General features: G+C 42.4%; 1 protein-coding gene across 1 annotated transcript; it reads right to left on the bottom strand.

The window, feature by feature from the left end:
• Positions 1–1311: 1311 nt before the first annotated feature.
• On the bottom strand, positions 1312–20258 carry asap2b (ArfGAP with SH3 domain, ankyrin repeat and PH domain 2b; the record flags this gene model as incomplete). The annotated part of the gene is made up of 29 exons (XM_080833455.1): positions 1312–1386; positions 1788–1907; positions 2317–2358; positions 2465–2559; positions 2725–2786; positions 3627–3870; positions 4001–4090; positions 4294–4552; positions 4691–4798; positions 5138–5205; positions 5422–5537; positions 6721–6806; positions 7210–7402; positions 7867–7961; positions 8116–8249; positions 8785–8954; positions 9224–9272; positions 9678–9765; positions 9930–9999; positions 10375–10478; positions 10595–10681; positions 10952–11027; positions 11203–11288; positions 11549–11678; positions 13252–13301; positions 13556–13630; positions 14041–14186; positions 16510–16582; positions 20133–20258. 29 exons carry the CDS (start codon positions 20256–20258, stop codon positions 1312–1314), a joined length of 3117 nt encoding a protein of 1038 aa, XP_080689581.1.

Here is a 20258-nt window from a genome sequence, read left to right as displayed (position 1 = left end):
TAACCAGCTAGTTTGTTATGCTAAAATCACTGTGTTACACCAACACTTACATTATAAACAATGTTAATATGTTATATAGATTGTGAATATGTTATCTAAAGGTGTTGAATTGGCCAAGTAAAGCTTGCGTTTCACAACACTTATGTTATCTAGATAGATGATTCTGGAATAAAACATGGATAAATGGATACAAAATAAATGAAGGGACATTTATAATGGACAAAAAATTGCGATTAAATATTGTAATAGTTTGACAGCACTAATTTCAAGTATATTTATCTAATACGCTTTGAGTGTACTAACCAATAGGCTTTGTAGTTATACGTATAACCATCTGATCTGATAACCATCTGATCTGATCTGATACTATTCATCTTGCAAACTATACCTACCTTGGAGTGTTACAATAGCCAGTATCATTTTATTCCATGTGTCCATCCAGGCAAATTGGTGGATCCAAATGTTATTAAAAAACAAGCATATATGATGTAATTTCTTTGTAATCAACCAAAATATGGTTAAGTCTATGGGTATTTTTCCCAGTAGGCCACTGACCGATACGTGCGATCCATTGAGTGGGCAATGCGGTGTGTACTGAGTGGGCAGCGCGCTGTGTACTTAGTGGGCCGCGCACCGTGTATTGAGTGGGCCGGTCTGACAGTAACTCCCGGGCCACTTTTTCCCCCCAGTCCGCCCCTGCCCGGAAGTATCTAATTGAGAGCCGTGATCAGAGCTGGTCAAATTCTCTAAATACTAAAGGTGCTTCAGTGCTTCCGTACTTATCGCCTTTAGCATAGGGTATACTGGAGCATCCTTTACGAAACGAAAGGGAAGGAGATAATGACGTCCCACAATTTCGTACAGAAGCAAAATCAAACTGTCAACAACAAGTCAATAATATCTGCTGTTGCATAATTGCGTAGCCTAGGGTAAGTCAATCGGATCATCTAAGAACCGCAGTGGTCTTCTCCCAAGTTCTTATGAATTCTCTTTAACATCTTTCCCTGACTTGATGATGTTGTCTGTCAAGGTCAATAAGAAGTGGTTAGGAGAGGACATAGGACTTAAAAAAAAACAAAATTCGACCACAGCCCAGGTTTTTACAGTAGAATGATCTCTGTAAGATGGCAATTCTTATTGTGAGTAGATGTCCATCTTTGCTCTGATAAAATAACGGTGACTTGCACATCCCTCTCTTTATCTTGTTTTCTGTCGCGTCCTCTTATTTTCCCTCTCTCTCGCTCTCATGCTTCACACCGACACATAGACTGCTTAGAATCCTATGATTCTCATTGGCCTACTGTGAGGTAATCACTCAGAGATAAAGTGGACGAACGTGATGGGGAAGGCTCCTGTGCGGCTCGGGTCTCCCTCGATATGGCCGACCTGTGGAAGGGGGACACACAGTCTCAGTTTCATAGAGGAGAGGGGCTCAGTGATCCTGGTGGATTCCCACATGAGTCAGCGTAATTGTAAGAGGTGTGTGCATGTACATGGGTGAGCCAATTAATTTCAAGCCCCTCTGAAGTGAGGCTGTCTACATTCTGTGGTCAGTGTTTCTGTCTACGATTACAAACAATGTATTATTCTCAGCTTTAAGATTTGCGATTATGTGTACATGGGGGAGACAAATACCACTGAACTCGGGTAGGGTATATACAATTTGTGTGTTTAAGAGAAGAAGAAAAATGCACTTAAAAGCAGGATTTTGTGTCTTGTGTGAGCAATTGGGGTGTATGCCTGTGGGTGAGCAATACTGTGCTTGTCTTGAGTATGAGCTCACTCACCCACCACTCCTGGTCCTCCTCTCCATCCACCAGTATCACCTCTCCCTCACTGAAGGTCAGCTCGTCAGGGTTATCGGCCTTACAGTTGTAGATGGCCTTCACTCTCCGCAGCTTTTGTTTCTGTACACACACACAGATAGGTACGTTTTTTTTTTTTTTAAATGGAATGGCGACATAAGAAGTAAATGTTTCATGCAAAAGTTTGACTGGTGCTAGTAGACTTAAGCAATATGCAATTTCTGCACAAACAGTGACTTGGAACATAAAATAATAAATACAAATGTCAAAAAAATGAAATCTGTAGAAGTCATACAAGAACTCTACGGAATGACAGCGTTGCACCCAGATACATTAACTGGATTCCAAAATTAGATGGGTAAAATTAGTGAGCCACGGTTTTCCTGATGAAAGTGTAAAACATGAAGCATGTATAGGCTGGTGTAGCAGATGTGGTAAAGACTAAAGACTGTCTGAAATGTGAAGGCAGGATATGTTGTCAAGGCCATCACTGGGCAAGTCGAGGACGCACCCCTGCTTCTGCCACACCTGGCAAGGTTCTCTCTTGGACTGCCTGCGGTAAGCAGTGTGCATCACATTAACAACTCCACAGAACTTACAGAAAACCGTGGCAGAAGTCTTCATTGGAATTAAGGATTACTTTAAGCAAGTGTACTCACTGTAAGGACTGTCCTGGGTTTTGGGGTGGGGGGAGAGGAAGGTACGGGCTCTGTACTGGGTGGAAGAGCAGGGATGTCCTTCGGGGGTTCCTTAGCTGGTCGCAACAAAAGGAAATCACATCAGCAATACAGATCACCATTGTAGCTTACAATGTTTTAACCTTCAATAATTTTAGTCTAACAAGTAATATCAGTCAGGGTTCAGACTTCACATTCACTTTGTGATTACTTATTACGCTAAAATATTTGTTTGTAAATACCTCGTTTGTCTAAAGGTAAGGGGCGCCTGGTTGACCCTTTGGTGACCCTGGCATCGAAATTGCTGCAAGTAAAACAAAAGCCATTTAAAACATTACAACGTAAGATCCAGTTTTCCAGGATAACACTGAAAAAAGTTTCCAAGTCTTTCCAACCTAATCTGTATCTGTAGCACCTGTAGCCTATGGTCCATGAACTTGGACAGTGATTCAAAATTGTGTCTTTGTAGGAATAGACAACCCATTGACTCAAATTAATATTAGGACGTTTTTCAAGTAGACAACAGCAAAAGAAAGACAAAAATAAAACCTTACCCTAACCCAGACACAAAATCAGATCAAACGGATGCACTGGTTTGCAATAAGCAAAAGCAATTGCGTATGGATACCAGAAAACCTTAGGAAAAGTGAAAGTAACACAATTTTTGTTTTTTTTGCTTTTGGAAAGACTGGATGAAAAAACAACAGAGTTGCTCGAGAGATGCTTTTATACATGTCTCACTCCATGACATGTACTGTCAAATTGCAAATATATGATTTTAAATATGGGATGCATAATAGTGTATTTGGAAGCTTTATGATTGGCCTCTTTCAAACTGGCTTTGTCACTGACAGTGCATTTGAGTCAAAGGGTTGGCTGTTCTTTTCGACATAGAGAGACACACTGCAAAGTGTTCCAAGTAATTAAGAGTGTTGCAGATGTGGCATTTTGACATTTGGTTGGGAATATCTGGAATTCATGCAAATTCACTGTTGGAAAATACAAGTAAATCAACTCATCTAAACACTATTATGACCAACTTTTAATACATGAAACAGGATGATGTAATGGCTTGCCACTTGGCTAATTTATAAATCCAAAACACTTCAAATCACACACAGTTAAGGAGTTTGACCTCACATACCCGCTGGGTGATTTGGGTGCTTTTGCTTTTGCCCGGTTGGTGTGGTGTGGAGGTGGAGGGGGTGGAGTGGGTTTGTATGGGGGAGCTGGGGGCAGAGTAGGCGCAGAGGGCAGTGGAAGTCTCGGAGCCCCATGGGGAAGAGGTGGGGGTATTGAAACAGGAGATACGGGGGCGGTTTTGCCCTTTGAGTCTAACGTAGCTGTTTTCTTAAAGACAGGAGGAGGTGGAGCAGGTACAGTAACAGCTGTGGGAGAGAGGACATGCTTACTTAATAATTCATATTCACATTTCCCCCCAAAAAATCCTACTTTCAACCTCTACCCCCAACAACCTCAGATTATCACTATCGCTGAGAAAGACCAGCCAGCCCTCACCATTCATGGGGATGTATGTCTCTGGGTTGTATGGATCAGATGAAGACCTCTGTCTTCCTGCGGTCTCCATGCTGGACTTCCAGCCTGTAGCTAATGCAGTGTAACAAGTAGCTCCTCAATCGAAATCAACCGACCAACCAACCATTCATTCAGCACGTACACATATGTACACATTAACAAAAAAACATCCAAAAACACCATCACACTTCAAATCTTCCTTGAAACCATGTTGAATTCATCAACTCTGCAGGGGCTGGTGTCATGCTGTAGTGGTTGTCCTAGAGAAGCCTCACCTTTACCAGGGTTGCGTGGTGGGAGTGGGGGCACTGGGGCTGGCAGACTAGGAGCTGCGGGCGGGGAAGAGGCCTGGTCCAGCATGGTGCCGTAGGTCTCGTTGGAGACCATGCTGGGGATGAAGCCTCGCTGGCGCTCCCTGCTGGCCACCAGGGAAGCGGCGTCTCGGGCCAGAGAAGCCATGTTGGGCTGCATGGGTCCGCTGCCAGGAACAAAACAGCTGACGGGCCGCTCCTCACGCCGGCCATGAGGGATGGGCTGCAGACAAAGGACAAGCACACAAACATACATGTGAGGTGTAACGCTAAAGCACTTATGGAACCACTGAACCAATTTCATCCATATCCATAATATAGATGTACGTGTTAATGAAAAGGAACTGTGTTGTCGTCTCACCTTCTCCTCCATCTCCTCATCGCTCTCATCCAGGTCGTTGTTGTGTAGCCTCCACTCGTACTCCACATGCACGTGGACGTTAAACTTGCCCGTCTGTACCTGTGTCAGCTGTCAATCGCAGCAGAGGGAAAAAACAGGGATGTCAGATGTAAGGCAGTGAAGGTATGCATGTTCAGGGTGACAGGAGTCAATGGTCTCTGCATCACTTTGCTGGTTGAGCAACTGATATACCCCTCACTGTATATGCAGTCAACATACCATAGATAAAACATGATATTCCACTTACTCTTACAATATAATAGACAAGCGCTTCGTAGCATTAACCCAATCAAACCAGTGGGGTTAAATAATCCTTCCTAATGTCCACCATTTTCACCCCTCAAGTCTCCCAGTGCCAGCATACAATGCTGCCAATCCTACAGTATTCAACTGAGGTGAAGCACCTACCAGCTCTTCACACTGAGTGTGGCTGAGACGTCTGGCAAGCTCCAGTGCAGTCTCCCCTGCTTCATTGGCTGAAAGGGGCAGAACAGATTTAATTCAATAATGATTTCAATCAGTAATGCTATTCTGCTTGCTTTCACAGCATTTCACCTGTGCGCCGATGTTTCTTCTTCTGTGTTTGTGCTGTATATATAGTCAACGACTGCTCAGTGCACACTCCTCTCTGCTTCTCTTTGTGTTGGAGTGTGTCACGCGTGTAATTTACTTCTCAATACTCTGATTCCTACCTGTAGTAACAGAAGCTTTCCCCCTTAGCAGCAGTTTTAGACATTCACTGTTGTCCGTCAGGCAGCAGTAGTGCAGAGCTGTGCTCCCTTTGGCCGTCTGCTTGTCCAGGTTCCCACTTCAGACGACACATACAAACATCCATATTAGGGATGCACGATATTGAATTTTAGCCGATATCCGATATGCCGATATTTACTAGCTCATTTTGGCCGATTGCCGATGCCGATACCGATATATATACACCTCAGCTTTTTAATTATTGAAAAGTCTCTCCTGTACTAGAATGAATCTGTTATTATGCTAGGGTATTGCTGTAAATACAGGACATTACAGACTTGATTTGTATCATTTTAGAAATAGACATTCACTCATGAAACTGAAATGGTTTAAAATATGGCAGATTTATTTATATTTTCACGTCACATTTTTCATACTTGAACAGTACCTCCTTGAACTTGAACAACTACACTCTGGAAATGCAGCTTGGCTTACTTGGCAAGCTAACGTTGGTTAACTGACTTACAGTTTAATAGCGTCCCTTCTAGGATTTCTAGACTAATCTATGTAACGTTATTGCCAAGTTAGCTGTATAAATTCCATAAATGCAAAAGTGAGCCATGTACAGATAGCGTGGGCTTGTGACATAACGTTTCACATCCCGTGAAATGAGGTATCATCAACTTCTCTGGTGTCAATTAGCATGCAAGCTAACAAGCTAGTGTTACTCCGTAACTTATTAACGTCTATTAGCGCGACAGGTAATGTTGTAAAGCGTGGCACGCGGGTGGTCTGCATCTATGCATGCAACCTACGTTATGGCCAAGCTGCATCTCCTCCTCCTTCTCCTGAAAAGTTTTCTGACAAATAGGCATTTTGTCATCATCCTCTGATACTGTGAAGTAGGCTACTGCCACACAGCCGACGCTCATAAACATTTGCTTCGTGTGCGCATCATTTACACGTCACCTTATCGGCCAGGTATATCGGCAGAAATGTTTCATATCTGCAGATACCGATAATTAAGTTTTGAAGCCGATATCTGCCGATACCGATGTCTTGCCGATATTATCGTGCATCCCTAATCCATATGAACACAGAACAGCACAGAGAGTACTTCATACACCGCACACTTTCACCATGAAACTCGAGAATCGTGTGTACAGTATGAAAATGTGTGTTCAAAGATCTGTTATCACTGCACTTCATATCAAGCTAAACTCATTTTCCATCATCCATCATCCATCCATTCCTTGTTAGAAGCGACACATACATGATCCTTCTGGGCTACTGTAGTTTACCTGTTTTGTGCTAGGAAGTCCACAATATGAAGGGAGTTCCTGTCCACCATCCTCACAGCCAGGTGCAGTGCTGTCTCCCCAGGCTCCTAGTGGTTCAAGAAGAAGTTGGAATGTGATGAGAAATTGGAGTATTCAATCGGCTTGAAATGTATTGTGGAGTGTAGTGTGTGTTTGTGTATGTGTGTGTGTGTGTGTGTGTGTGTGTGTGTGTGTGTGTATGTTATTGCAGCTGTAAAACAAATAACAACTCAAGCCTCAATACTTTCAACATATTAACTTACATCAGAGAAGATATCAGAAAATACACACTCTTCCTAATATGAGCTCTTTGTTACAGTTAAATAATATTTAAAACATTTAAAGAAAATCAACCCCCCCCCATAATTTCACCCGAAAGGACAGAGCTCAACATACATACTGTATGTAATCGGGATTATCTCCAGCACAGATCTGGAGTAATCTAGTGTCTGGGAAGCAGTCTTTACTCACATGTTCATGTTGGCCAGGAGGGATATACTCCATCAGGTCTACGCCCTCAGCGAAGACCTGCAGCAGGGTCAAGATGTCCCGGCACTTCACCGCCTCCCGCAGGGCGTGCTGTCTGGTGCTGGTGTCTCCGTATTTACGCTGTGCGAAACGCTTTTCTGTGTACTTGGCTGTGATGTAGTCTTTCCTTGTCTGCCTGCATAACAAAACAGAAGAGCAAATAATATTGCCATTAATATGATGCTCTCTATCACTCTTCATGAGGTCATGAGTTCATGAGGTCATATTATGCACATTATAAGGTGTAACAGTGCCCTATATTATTATACAGACATAAAATTAGTATAGTACAGTTCTTTATAACTAAACATAAGAAAATATGCTATCATACTTCCTTCACCTTTTATAAATAGGTAATATGGAATTTAATGCATTATTCCATGCATGCTCTCTACCTTCTACACCAGTAATTTGACTGTATACGTAATAATAAATATTGAGGTTTAGTTGTGACATAACTATACAAAGTATACACAATATGAATAGAGCAAAATAAATGCATTATGGAGTAGGCCTATTTCATGATTTGAGTTATAACACACAATGGGGAATTGATTCACGTGAAATGTCACTGCTTAGTCAGGTTGTGGCGTCACTCACATATCACTGGAGGGGTTTGGTTTAGACACATCCTCTGCTGACAGATTAGCCTCCATGACCTCATTGAAGACTGCATTCCCAATATTCTTAGCTAGCTGTGGGCGGTGAGGAGCAGTTTGTTACAATTGCTTTCATAGCAGTACTCAGTGTGGACTTCACAAATTGCATTCACACATTGAAATGACAATCCACACAAAGGTTCTACTACAAGACCCTACAAAGATTTTATAACCAAAATTCTAGTCTCACCAAGAGTTCTGAGGTTCCAAGGACATCTAATGTCAAAGACTGGATTCTGGAGTAATGGACCCCCATTTCCCGGTGGATTCCAGAACATTCAATGCAGATCAAAACTCCCAGGTTGGTGGAGAGCCAGGTGGGATCTTAGGAGAGAGTACAATACAATCAATCCTGAATAATTCATTTTTTTTTGTGTTTTGACACACAATGCAACAAAACAATGACATAGGTATCCAGGTTTCTACAAATACCATATCGCACAAGAACATTGTTACGAAGCACAAACACAAAACAAAAACAAAACGGACAATCACACAGACAAAACACAGCTGCACAGCGATACAGATCACAATACCTCCCCCTCCCATGACACATACCATGATATACAGTACATTAGGGCTATCTTAACATCATTCATACTTATCCCCATCCTTAATATATGTCAGGAAACTATCCTACATAGCAACATTTCTTAAGCCTTTCTTTAAGGCATCTATATGTTAAGAGACAGTCGAACAGTCAGATGGACAGACATCTTCCCCCACTTTTCTCATTCAGTTTCGGAGACTTCTGAGACACTCACAAAAAAAACAATCCAGGTTGGCAGCTGACCCAGGAAACATGACGATTCCTAAACAGTTTGATTTTCTCAATGGTAAACCCTGAAGCAGTTCTCACCAGGTGCTCCGCAGTCACAGCACTCATTGTTGCCGCTCATCCTTTTGACCTCCTCCACAATAGCGCGGGTCAGCTCTTGGACAATGTTGTTCTCGCCACTCTCCTCTGGGTTGCCTTTAAAGGCGTTGTTCAAAGCCTCCTCCTTACTGTTCTGAAGCACTGAGATCCAACTGGAGGCACATCATAATTATAATGTCAATCAATCAATCAATCAATCAATCCATCAATCAATCAACGGTCTGATCATTGTCCATTTTCATTGTCAATATCATTGTCAACATCTGTAACAGTGACACATATGCTTATGTCATAGTTTTTAATGTCTGTGCAAATGGTTAGAATAGTGTAGTCATTCATGGTCGTTCTAGAGAACCACCAGATCCCTGTATCCACCTAATTATAACATCATTAGACGTAAACATGCATCATGGCCACATACATCTGGCACTCTCCCTCATCCTCTGCCTGGAAGTGATACGTCCGGTCATCTGGGTGACAGAAGAGAGGACAGACCAGCAGAGTTAGTAGGAGACATAACACAGGAAATGATGGGGAACATCATGGTTATATATTTTCAATAGACTTCATGTGCTCCTTCTGCTTCTGGTAAGGTTCCATTCAAACGGAGATGGTGGTGGTGACTCATTTTGTTGGTGGAATGGCTTCAGTAATCTGATATTTTATTAGGGAAGAAGCTTTACTAAACTCTGAATGTGCCAGTGAGGAAGTGTCGGTAAGCTGTGTTTCTTTGGTGAAAAGTCTGTGTGAGATCTGTGTTTCTTTGGTGAAAAGTCTGTGTGAGATCTGTGTGCTTTTGGTGAAAATTCTGGGTGGGATCTGTGTTTGTTTGGTGAAAAGGCTGGGGGAGATCTGTTAAAAGGAGGGAATCTCACGTGAGATCAGGTCAAAGCTCCTCTTCTCATCTGGATTGTGCTTCACTTGACAGGTTAGCAGGTTCAGTTTAGCTGGTGGCCTATTTGCCTGCATTAGAACAATCGATAAATAATATGTGACTGATAAGATTAAGAAAGCTAGGTGGATAAAGGTGTGCGATGGTAGATTATAGATATAGATCAATAGATAGATAATTCAGGTGATAGGAGATTGATAATGCACAGTGCTCTTCACTGTGAGCGTGTTCTTACCGTTCCGTGAGATATGGTGAGGAAACCGTTTCGCACAGAACATTTCCTCTTCTGCCAGACCCTTCGCAGACTGGAAAACAAGGAGCCGCTGAATTAAAAAACTGACCAGTGTGTCAGCCTAAGTGGATGTGTTGTGTGTATCTGCTTATGTCAATACAATGTGTGTGTCAGAGAGGGAGTGAGCGAGGGAGTGAGTGAGTGAGTGAGTGAGTGAGTGAGTGAGTGAGTGAGTGAGTGAGTGAGTGAGTGAGTGAGTGAGTGTGTTATGTGTGTGTGTGTGTGTGTGTGTGTGTGTGTGTGTGTGTGTGTGTGTGTGTGTGTGTGTGTGTGTGTGTGTGTGTGTGTGTGTGTGTGTGTGTGTGTGTGTGTAAAGTGTCAACATATCCCCCCTTCCCGGCAATGGATATTGCAGTTACAACTGATGATTCTACAAAGGTCCACCTACCCTTCACTTCTCTTGGAGAGCATTCCACAACGTTCAGTCCCATGAGCCTTGTTCCCCTGGAGCTGATGAAGACTGTAGCCAGCATTTTGTTTGGATTGGGCATCCTGGTTAAATAACCAACTCAAAATCATAAGTGAACAATAAACATTTCTCAGAAATGCTAAATGCATACTAAAATTATATTCCATACACTTCAACATCCCCTGGAAACTGTACTCACCTCTTTTGGTTCTGCCTGTAAGGAGGACTTCAGTACATCCCGGAGCTGTGCCAACTGCTTCCTCTCACCATCTTGCGACTGCTTGATCTGTTAGAGAGCGTACATAGACAGACAGACAGACACACACACACACACACACAAACAGACACATATATAGAGGGGACGTTACTAGGGTGCATACTTTAGTAACCTTCAATGAGTTACTGTGTGTGTACAGTAGACAGTCAAGAATGACAATACATGTGCATACTATATTTGAACAGTGAGAAACCATGTAATTATTGGCACTAAGTAAGAAACCCTTATCCTAAGATTGTTGCTCTTCTCATCCTTGAACTATAGGATAACATGACTTACTGCTGCAAGGTCTGTTGACAGCTTCTCCATGGCAGGTTTGAGGTTCTCCACCACCTTCAGACCGTCCTGGAAGAAGCTGGAACATCAAGGGTAATTGGAAACAGGATACTTTCTCTTTATCATTCCACTGGTGAGGTGCAACCCTAAAGCATACATTACTAATATGCATTTACTAATGACATACAATGAAGAGGACATACATAAGCCATATGTTAGCCGGGAAAAGGAAGGAAAGGAACACCGTCGCTTACTTGCACTGAGCATGGAAATATTTGATGAGGTTCTGGAGAAGATCCACGCCTTTCTTGACTTTGATTTCATTGACTTTGAGAAGGTACTGAAATACAGACAAAAGAAATGTCCATCAGACAGTCATCATTTATGTGAGACATACTGTATATACAGGAATGTAAACCTCCTACATAATGAAAAGTATCAAGTGTGGTTTTATAGTTCTCTTTTTCACTTCAATACACAGTCCCAAATGAAAGCCTGGACAGTACCATACACTAGTGTTGCTAAAATTAGGATGCAAAAGTTCACAGTTACTAAATCAAGGGAAGGGAACCAGACGGCAGGGTAGCACTGCCCCATTACCTCACACATCTGCAACTGGAAAAGGCGTCTCTCCTTCTCCATCTCCTCGGCAATCTCTCCTCCACTGAACTCCGTACGGATCATCCCATGCTGCTTTGCATGCTCACGTTTTTCCTTTTCAATCTTGTTCCTAAGTGAGGGATCAAAGAGTTGGAAGCTCTAAGTTAAATAAATTAAATAAAGTTTGATGAAAGTTCACGTTGAGACCAGAAATGTTAAAAGTTTAGTACTACACAAAAGCTATGTTTCAAGGACCCTCTTTTGAATAATATCCAATTGCATGGTTTAAACCTCTCAGGATTACAGTTCTCAATATAAGTCAATAAAACATATACACATTGCTAAAACATTAAAGAGGACCTTTTATGCTCATTTATTTTTTTCATACTGTACATCTATTTACCCTCTGTCTAAAACGCTTTGTTAGAGCTTTGTTAGAGCTCCTGTGTCTTTAAGCTCCTGTGTCTTTAAGCTGTGACTTTTTGACTCACGGGCCACAATGGGTTCTAAAATTTGACAGAGGGGCCGGGCCAGGAACAGATGGATGGAGTGTTTGTGTGACCTAATATAAATGACATGTAAAAATCATCACATGAAAGGATTTGGCCTTTAACAGGTGGCAAAGCATTTATTTGCAAGGCAATTTAACAAATTTCACGAACATGAACAAGTCATGTCTTAACGTGACTGATCAAACATCATGAAAACCTCTGAAGCCTGCGCCCAAACCAATTTCCTCACTTGAACTCCTTTATTATTTACATTAACAGGTTAGAGCAGCCACGCAGGCTCTGCATAGAGCTGCAACGATAAGTCGACAAAATCGACGACGTTGATTGTGAAAGATGGTCGTTTTTATAGTCGACGCCTCATTTCATTAAAAAACGACTTTGTCCATGTCTGCTCTAGCATGTACTTCACGCTTTGTAACTTTGCAGACTGTTTACATGCACAAAAAGCTTTATAACACACTAAAGGAAAGGTAAAAACCGGAAAAACACTTGACGTCCTCTTTAGGTAATCACAGGCCATGCTGCTTTTCATTCCCCCAAAACTCGTCACACACATGAACGAAGTTTAAAATTGTAACCGCCCTTTGCTACCGCCTACTCCTTGTTTAGCCTGAGGATAACCCTCAGGAAAAAAGGGAAGTGAGAGATCGAAACAAAGCCCTCATTTAAACCCTGCTGGATGAATGCTTACACAAGGCTTGGCCTTCTGCCTGATAACCATGGATTTTTAAAGGTGCCACTGAGATCCGTGAGAGGATAAGTAAGGGTGTGAGTGAGTGTGGCTGGTCCATTTGGTTTAAACAGTTAACGTAAGCTTTTGCTCTGTGACAAAGTTATTTGTAATTCTTTCTACTACTACAATTAGAGTTCCAATTTAGTTGAGAATGGGCCACGCTGTCATTTGGTAACACGGTTTCCTCTGGGTTTTTGCCAGTGTTTGCATACAATATAAATCTAACTTCTACTAATTAAAATCTCCTGTGAAACATCTGCTTGTTATTGAGTTGTATTGTAATGTACTGAGTAATAAACACTAAATTGACGACTAGTCCATAACCTGGTGTGTAAACACTAGACACTGAACTAGACACTGAACTGAAACTGAAACAACCATATTCATGAGTTGAACCCATATTGCTTTTCTCACTGTACAAGGCAAGAAGAAAAAGAAGCATCAGGAATGTGTCTTACACTTTGGTATCATAGTCCTTCCAGGCTTTATCGAAAGGCTTTTTCAAGTCCTGTGTAAACCACAAATAAAAAGAGATAATAAATAATACATGTAACCAGAAGTGGAGTTACATTAATATGCAGGCAAGCACTGTTGCATAAAGATATCATTGTATACATGTATCAATTTTTCAAAAACTATATTAACCCATATCTAATCTAATCTAGTCTAGTATAAATAGTTTGTTTGTAGCCTACTATATTATTTATTTGTCCTAAAAATGATATGTGATGAGAGGAAAATGTGAACACAGCTACATCATACCCCCTTAACGCCTTTAAGATCTCCCTTAAGCAGACTGTCCAAGGGGAAGGTGATGATGTTGTTCATATTCTGCAACTGGAAACAGAGAAAGATATTCATGGTGAGTTTGCTTAAAGCATTTCAGCATGCATGTTACTTGCCGACAGGTAACAGGCTAGTATGAAGGCAAAAAATATTTGACTTTCTCACCACTGTGTCTCATTATATATATATATATATATATATACATATGTATATAATGGGATATGTATATAATGAGATACAGTGGTGAGGAAGTCGACAGTTATAGATATACACCACACACTCCCCTTGCCTCTATTCGCAAAAAGAGATGAAAATGACAAACTTTAAGCGGCATAGGTAATATAGGTCACGACCACAGGCCTGAAATGGTAACTTGTAACTAGTACAAAAGCCAACAAAGACAGAAAATGAGAACCAGAGGAAAAAAGAGAAGTGAACTACAGGCGGCGGTAACCCCATACCAGGTTTTTGAAGAGGGCAGTGAGTTCTTTTGTGAACACGGCGAACTTCAGAAAGGCCGACCCAACCTCTGGGTCGTCTCTGTACACGCAGTTTTCCCCAAATTTCTCAAGCGATTGGATGTACTGCTCCTCATTATCCACGTGTGCTGGAATGACGTACAGTAAAAAAAAAAAACAGGCTTTGTGTAAATTGGGATAGGCACTGGATCAAACACACTACCATAGACTTACAGGAAAGAGGAAGTAATATGCCCCTCCCTGAATTTGTTAGGCATCACACAGCTTAATCCATCCAAACAACTGCATCAGATTACCTGACTGCACTTTTACTCAGTTGGCTTTTACAGTGACAGCACAGTAGTGTGAATTTGCTGTCTGCATATGTATTCTAGTCTAGTCACAACCACAGTCACACCATAATCTTAAATACAGGATAGCATAAAGAATTGTTCTGCACGGTTTAATTAATTTCAAATTTTAGGTGTCAGTTTGTGTCTCTGGTGATGATGAATGTCTGGTCTAACGGGACAATCAACACTTTTTTAATTGGAATTCAAATTCTGTGTTAGTCAGACCATTGTTTACATATAGTCTACGATTGCTTGAACAAATTGGGATAGTCAGACCATTGTTTACATATAGTCTACAATTGCTTGAACAAGTCCACCAATGGCCACCAAACCATAAACCGTAACTGTCACATGTCACATTAACTATTGCTCCAGAGGGCTTTCTAATCTGTGGAATGTGTAAAGTGTACTGCTGGCACTACGTTGGTCAGGGTCAAAGATTCAGGGACCTTGACCTACTAACCCGCCCAGAAAACAAAGGGCCTGGCTGTGGAGAAACACAGGAAAACACCACAAGAGCTGAAGCTAAAACTAGAGCTCAATCATGCCAGAGCGGGATGGAAGTCACAAGATAAGCAAAAGCCTCCAGCATTGCAGGAATCTTGCATACAGTAGATACACTAAATATGGAACATTTGTTTCAGTTTAAGCATTTCCAAACATATAAGCTAACTAAGTCAACAAGAAAGCTTTGAACAATGTAGATACCAAGGCATACAGACACATTATGTTTCCCCAACACTTCCCACACAAAAACACTTTACGGTGGTGCATTATTAGCTTAGCAAGGGGTATTATTAATTGTGTGTCTTTAGCCAGTTGTTTTTATATGGTTGCATCATAGTGATTCTAGGTGGAGTGGTGTGCCTGGTCCCCCTGACAGTAACTTCTTGGAGTGTCTAGTGACCCCATCATTTCCAACAGATTTTCAAGTGTATAGGGGGTATAGTAACTTTATAGCAACCTTGTTCTGGAATACAGTGGGAGGCCCCTTGGGCTTTCGACAGACCACAGCAGATTAAGGAGGGAAGTTGAGAAAGAGGGCGAGAGAGTGTGAGAGAGAGAGAGAGAGAGAGAGAGAGAGAGAGAGACATTAATAAAGAGCTGATTGCTGGCAGAGTTGGGGGTTAATAGAGTCACCTGACTAGACAGTGAGAGGAGCAGAGATTTGAAGAGCCGAGGAGAGAGGCTTGTCCTGACAGGTCCTCTTGCAGCTGTGTAGTAGGAACGGAATGTGGTGTTGCACTCTTTTTCTCCATTTGCTCCTTCCCTTTCTCTGTGTTCTCTCTTTGTCTCGACATACCCCTTCTATTACTTTATTCTTCTCTACTTGTTATCCCTAGTATCACTTTGTTCTTTCATTTTTCATTTACCTTTTCTCAGCTTCTTTTAAATCCTTCTCCACTCCCACACCTTTTCTACATATCTTCTGAAATTGGTTGAAATCATACACAAATTCATTGGAGATTGCTGGCTCTCACTCAAAGGATCTTGAAAGGAGTTGCCTGAAGCTGCTGAAAAAGCGAGCCAGTGGTTGTGGTTGAGGCACTCGGACACGTATTGGGGTTGTGAGTTAACCCGACTGAAAACTAAGATGTGTGAAATGTTGTCGAGGTCTATCTGGAGGGGTAGCTGTAGTTGTCTATGGTGCCCATCATGAGTATGGAGGGGTGTGGCTCTCTGACCCCAGACACCACTGTTGAGCTTCTGGAGGTACCGTGGGCCTAATTCAAGGAAGCACTTATGATGGAAGTTGCCTGATTGAAACCCCCAGTGAATCGCTCACGGAGGCCGCTTAGTTTTTATTGTCAACTGCTGCCCAGGTTCAATGGTTGGGCAGTCATGTTGTTATGTTTAGCAGTTGTGGGCTACAGACACACGTGCATGTTGTACTGTGATGGCGGCCCACAGATCCTGGGCACAGCATGTGGCGTAGCTGTGACTCAAAATAGTGTATGCAGTATCCAAATGATGCTGTGCGTGTGTGTGCCTGTATGTATGTGTGTGTGTGTGTGTGTGTGTGTGTGTGTGTGTGTGTGTCACTCTGCACTTCCATCCTACAGTATTTCATCAAACTGTGTCTGGAAAGGATGAAGCTGAGTCACTTCCTGACACTTACCCAGGCCAGAGTTGCTTATGGACTTGACTGACTTCTTGATCTTATGCAGCACACCTCGGTCCACATCCAAAGCCTGACCAGTTGACAAACAAACAGAAAGAAAGCAAAGACACATCATCACTGAAGGGTAACAGAAAGAAAAATGAGGAGCTGACTTGGAAGACATGCCCCCCCACAACTGAAATACTCCCATAACAGTCACTTAAACTGAAATTTTACAAATGGGACAGGTTTATTTTAAAATCTTAACACGTAGGACTGGAAATATCTCTGTAAAATAACATTTGAACTTTTGAATTTATTTGTAGACTCATGGTTGTCTAGAGAGGGTGGCCGCCCCTTTTTACGGTGTTCTTCGTCCAGATACCCACCCACTCTCATACACACACACAAACATTCCTTTTCTATGCCTGTTTGGTTCTCCCACCCATATACACCCACTGGCTGTCAAAACACACTCTGTAATCTTCTCCTGTATACTGATTCACTGCATGGGAATTCGCTCCCCTAACATCATGGTATCTGGGGACTTTGCTTTCGGCCGCTAGCTCTGCCCTTCCCTTGCTGTTTCCACAGCAACAGGGCTGCTACACCACCAGGACAACTGTGATAGTGGCTATACCCACAGGCACTGGGGCACATGCCATGCTGCTCTCGGCCACTATCAAAACACGGCCAGGCGGGGTGGAGCGCCAAGTCAGTTACCACGGAAACAACTGCGTGGGAAAACCTCAGCTGTTGTTGCTTCTGATAAGTCCTCCGTGACTTCCCACACAGACACACGCACACTACAGTTAGCCTGTCAGATTCTCTCCAATTTACAACAAGGGGAAATGGAGAAGAACATGGTCAGTTTGATGAGTATATCATAGGCTACAAAGACACTTTAGCACTCCCATGAGTGGCACTTCCATCTTTGGTATCTTTGTGTAGCTGCATGTCAATTAACAGTGTATGAGCGATGTTTGAACATGCCTGTTTGTAAACAAATGCACCAAACTACGTCCATTTGACAAGCACAGAGGTGCCTAGTGACTGACAACACTCTTTCCATCTAATTGTCCTTGGATGGACGAGTGGGGAAAGTTCTCACCAACACACACCCAACAGCTGTGTTAACTCTCCAATCTATGTGTTCTGTTCTGTGAGGGACACTATCCTGTATGACACTGTTTTGCAGAAGAGCTGCTCAACAGGCAGTACTTTCCCCTATTGGCTTGATGATTGATGAGTAGATATCTTCCTCAGACACACAGCCCTTTGAGATAGATGTGACAGAGGGGATGGACAACTACAAAGTTCCACCCTTTCTGCTTATGTGGAGTATGTATTCATGAGTTTACACTCAGATCTGTCACCAGGCAACCTCATTCCTGTAAGACAGTTAAACAGACTGACTGTATTTCTGACTGAGCTTTGACTGAGCTCTGACTTCCACTTACCTTCTATTTGCTCAAGAGTAGATCCCTATGACTGATTGACTTAATTGACATTATTTCTGATTAAATGATTTAATGAGCGTGTGAAAGGCTGACTGATGACCTGATAAGGTCACATGCTATTGTTGATATATGCTGAGTTGTGTGCATAGAGAGAGCCATGACAGCACTGACACAGACATCAGAACAGCTCTAACAGTGCATGATGCATCTGCTGTAGTATCCATAATGACAAAGAATCAAATCAATGCAGAGACAAACAGAAGAGAAAGAGAGAGAAAAAGAGTGAGAGATGGAAAGCGAGTCGTACAGGTTGGGACAGGAACCCTGAAGTCAGTGAAGTGGTACAGGCTGAGACAAGACTGAATGAATGGCCCGCCAGAGAGCATGCTGGGAAACCTGCCGACCCTTGCCCTGAGGAGCTTTCCCACAATTCCTGTGTTCTGCTCATATTAAAGAGGGGGAGAGGAGATCTTCAAAGGCAGGCTTCAGCAGGAAGGCAGAGAGACAGTTGACCCCTGTGACTGGGAGTTAGAGTTCCCACTGTTTTAAGTGTCTTTAAGTATTTTTGTGTGTATACATCTGAGAGAAAGAGAGAGAGAGAGAGAGAAAGAGAGAGGGAAAGAGATAGAGAGAGAGAGAGCTTGCACATACATGTTTTATGCATTTCTGTGGTTGAAAAATGCATTGACTATGGAAAGCAGTAATGCTCCTCTTTCGCTGTAAATAAGTCAGTGTGGGAGAGAAAGAGTTTTTGTGTGATACTAGGCATCAGCTCGGCATGTGGCAAGGTTCAGAGCCACAAAACCTCCAGTAGCCGTGTCATGCATGTACACACGGCAGAGATATGCCTCTCTGTTTACACAGAGGGTGTGCTAGGCCAGAGAGCTCACAGCAGCCACTATCTAAATGGTCGTCTAGCCTGGGGTGAGCTGGGTGCACTTGGCTTAACTGTCAGGCCTGTCTGCATCCAGATCCATGACTGCATTCTATCCAAATTAGCACATTTGTTTATCATAATGTGACTTCTTGTATTTCTCTGTGTGTATGTGTGTTTGTGAGAGAGCGAGAGAGCGAGAGAGAGAGAGAGAGAGAGAGAGAGAGATCCTGTGTGATCTGGGCTAGTGTAATACCTCAGGCTGAGGCGTAAACAGTGAATCGTAAAAAAAAAAACAATGCCTAATGATTCCCCAGTCATCTGAAGTCAGCTGATACTAGTGGCCACTTCCTTTACCCCTCCACACTTCACACAAAGAGAATGTCAATTAATCCCAACAACCCCAGATGCCAAGATGCCTGTTTCACCAAACTCTACTGTGACTAACACTGACCATACTCCTGACTAATTTAAAGTTTTACAAACGTTTACAAAAGACTAGTGAATGCTAAGTTGCACTTTGGACTTCAATGTCCTAGGCAGTTTCCTTCACACAATAACTGGAAGTTGGAAGCTGACCTTTGCAGAAGTGAAACAAACCCGTTTTCTGTCTTGCGAATAAGAAAGTGGATGTACGGTTCTGAACACCTATAGGCCATCCACCTCTTTACCAACACAAAAGCCTATTCATTGCCATACATACCAGCTAAGCATATACCAATTTAACAGCTACTGTTAATGAATAACGATAAGGTGGATAATAAACAGTATATTCTTTTGAACTATGTAGGCCTATTTTTTATGGCGTCAGGACATGGCGCAGTGGTGTTCCATTAACGTTTCATACCCGTTGTTCAACATATTAAAACTGAAGATCAGCGCCAAGAGTAGGCTAATCCACTTTCAACAAACTTAGAAGAAAGTTTAAACTTTGTAAATTTCGACCACATTTTTTTTTTGCTCAATACTTGCGCAATTTTGCTCAACACTGTGTTCTGCAAAGAGAGAAACGGGTTGATTGAGCCGTCAGTGGTTTATCCAAAGAGTTTCGCTACGGGGCAAGGTAGGTTTCACCTCTGCATGCCTGGAGATTGGGGTGAGACCTTTGATTTCATAAGAGGGACGTTATTTTCCTCTCTTATGCAGTCGCTGCTGATCGAAAGCTATTCATAAAAAGGATCGCTTAAGACAGCTAAGTTAAAGACACACAGATAGATCTGCATGCCAGCTGTTGGACGCACCCAACCGCACCCCACTCTCCCCCATGAGTATCGTTGATATTCACATAGTACAATTAACCGACTAACCTCTTCTAAAACGGTCACAGTGTTCCGACAGTGTGTCATTCTTGTGGTGAAAATTGACGTTGTGGGGGCTTTATAATCCTCATTGGTTATGTCCATAAACTCCACGACGGAGACTTGGTCCGGCAT

The sequence above is a fragment of the Sprattus sprattus genome, assembly GCF_963457725.1.
Source record: "Sprattus sprattus genome assembly, chromosome: 2".
In the NCBI taxonomy this organism is placed as follows: domain Eukaryota; kingdom Metazoa; phylum Chordata; class Actinopteri; order Clupeiformes; family Clupeidae; genus Sprattus; species Sprattus sprattus.
This window is presented reverse-complemented; position numbering and strand designations above follow the sequence as displayed.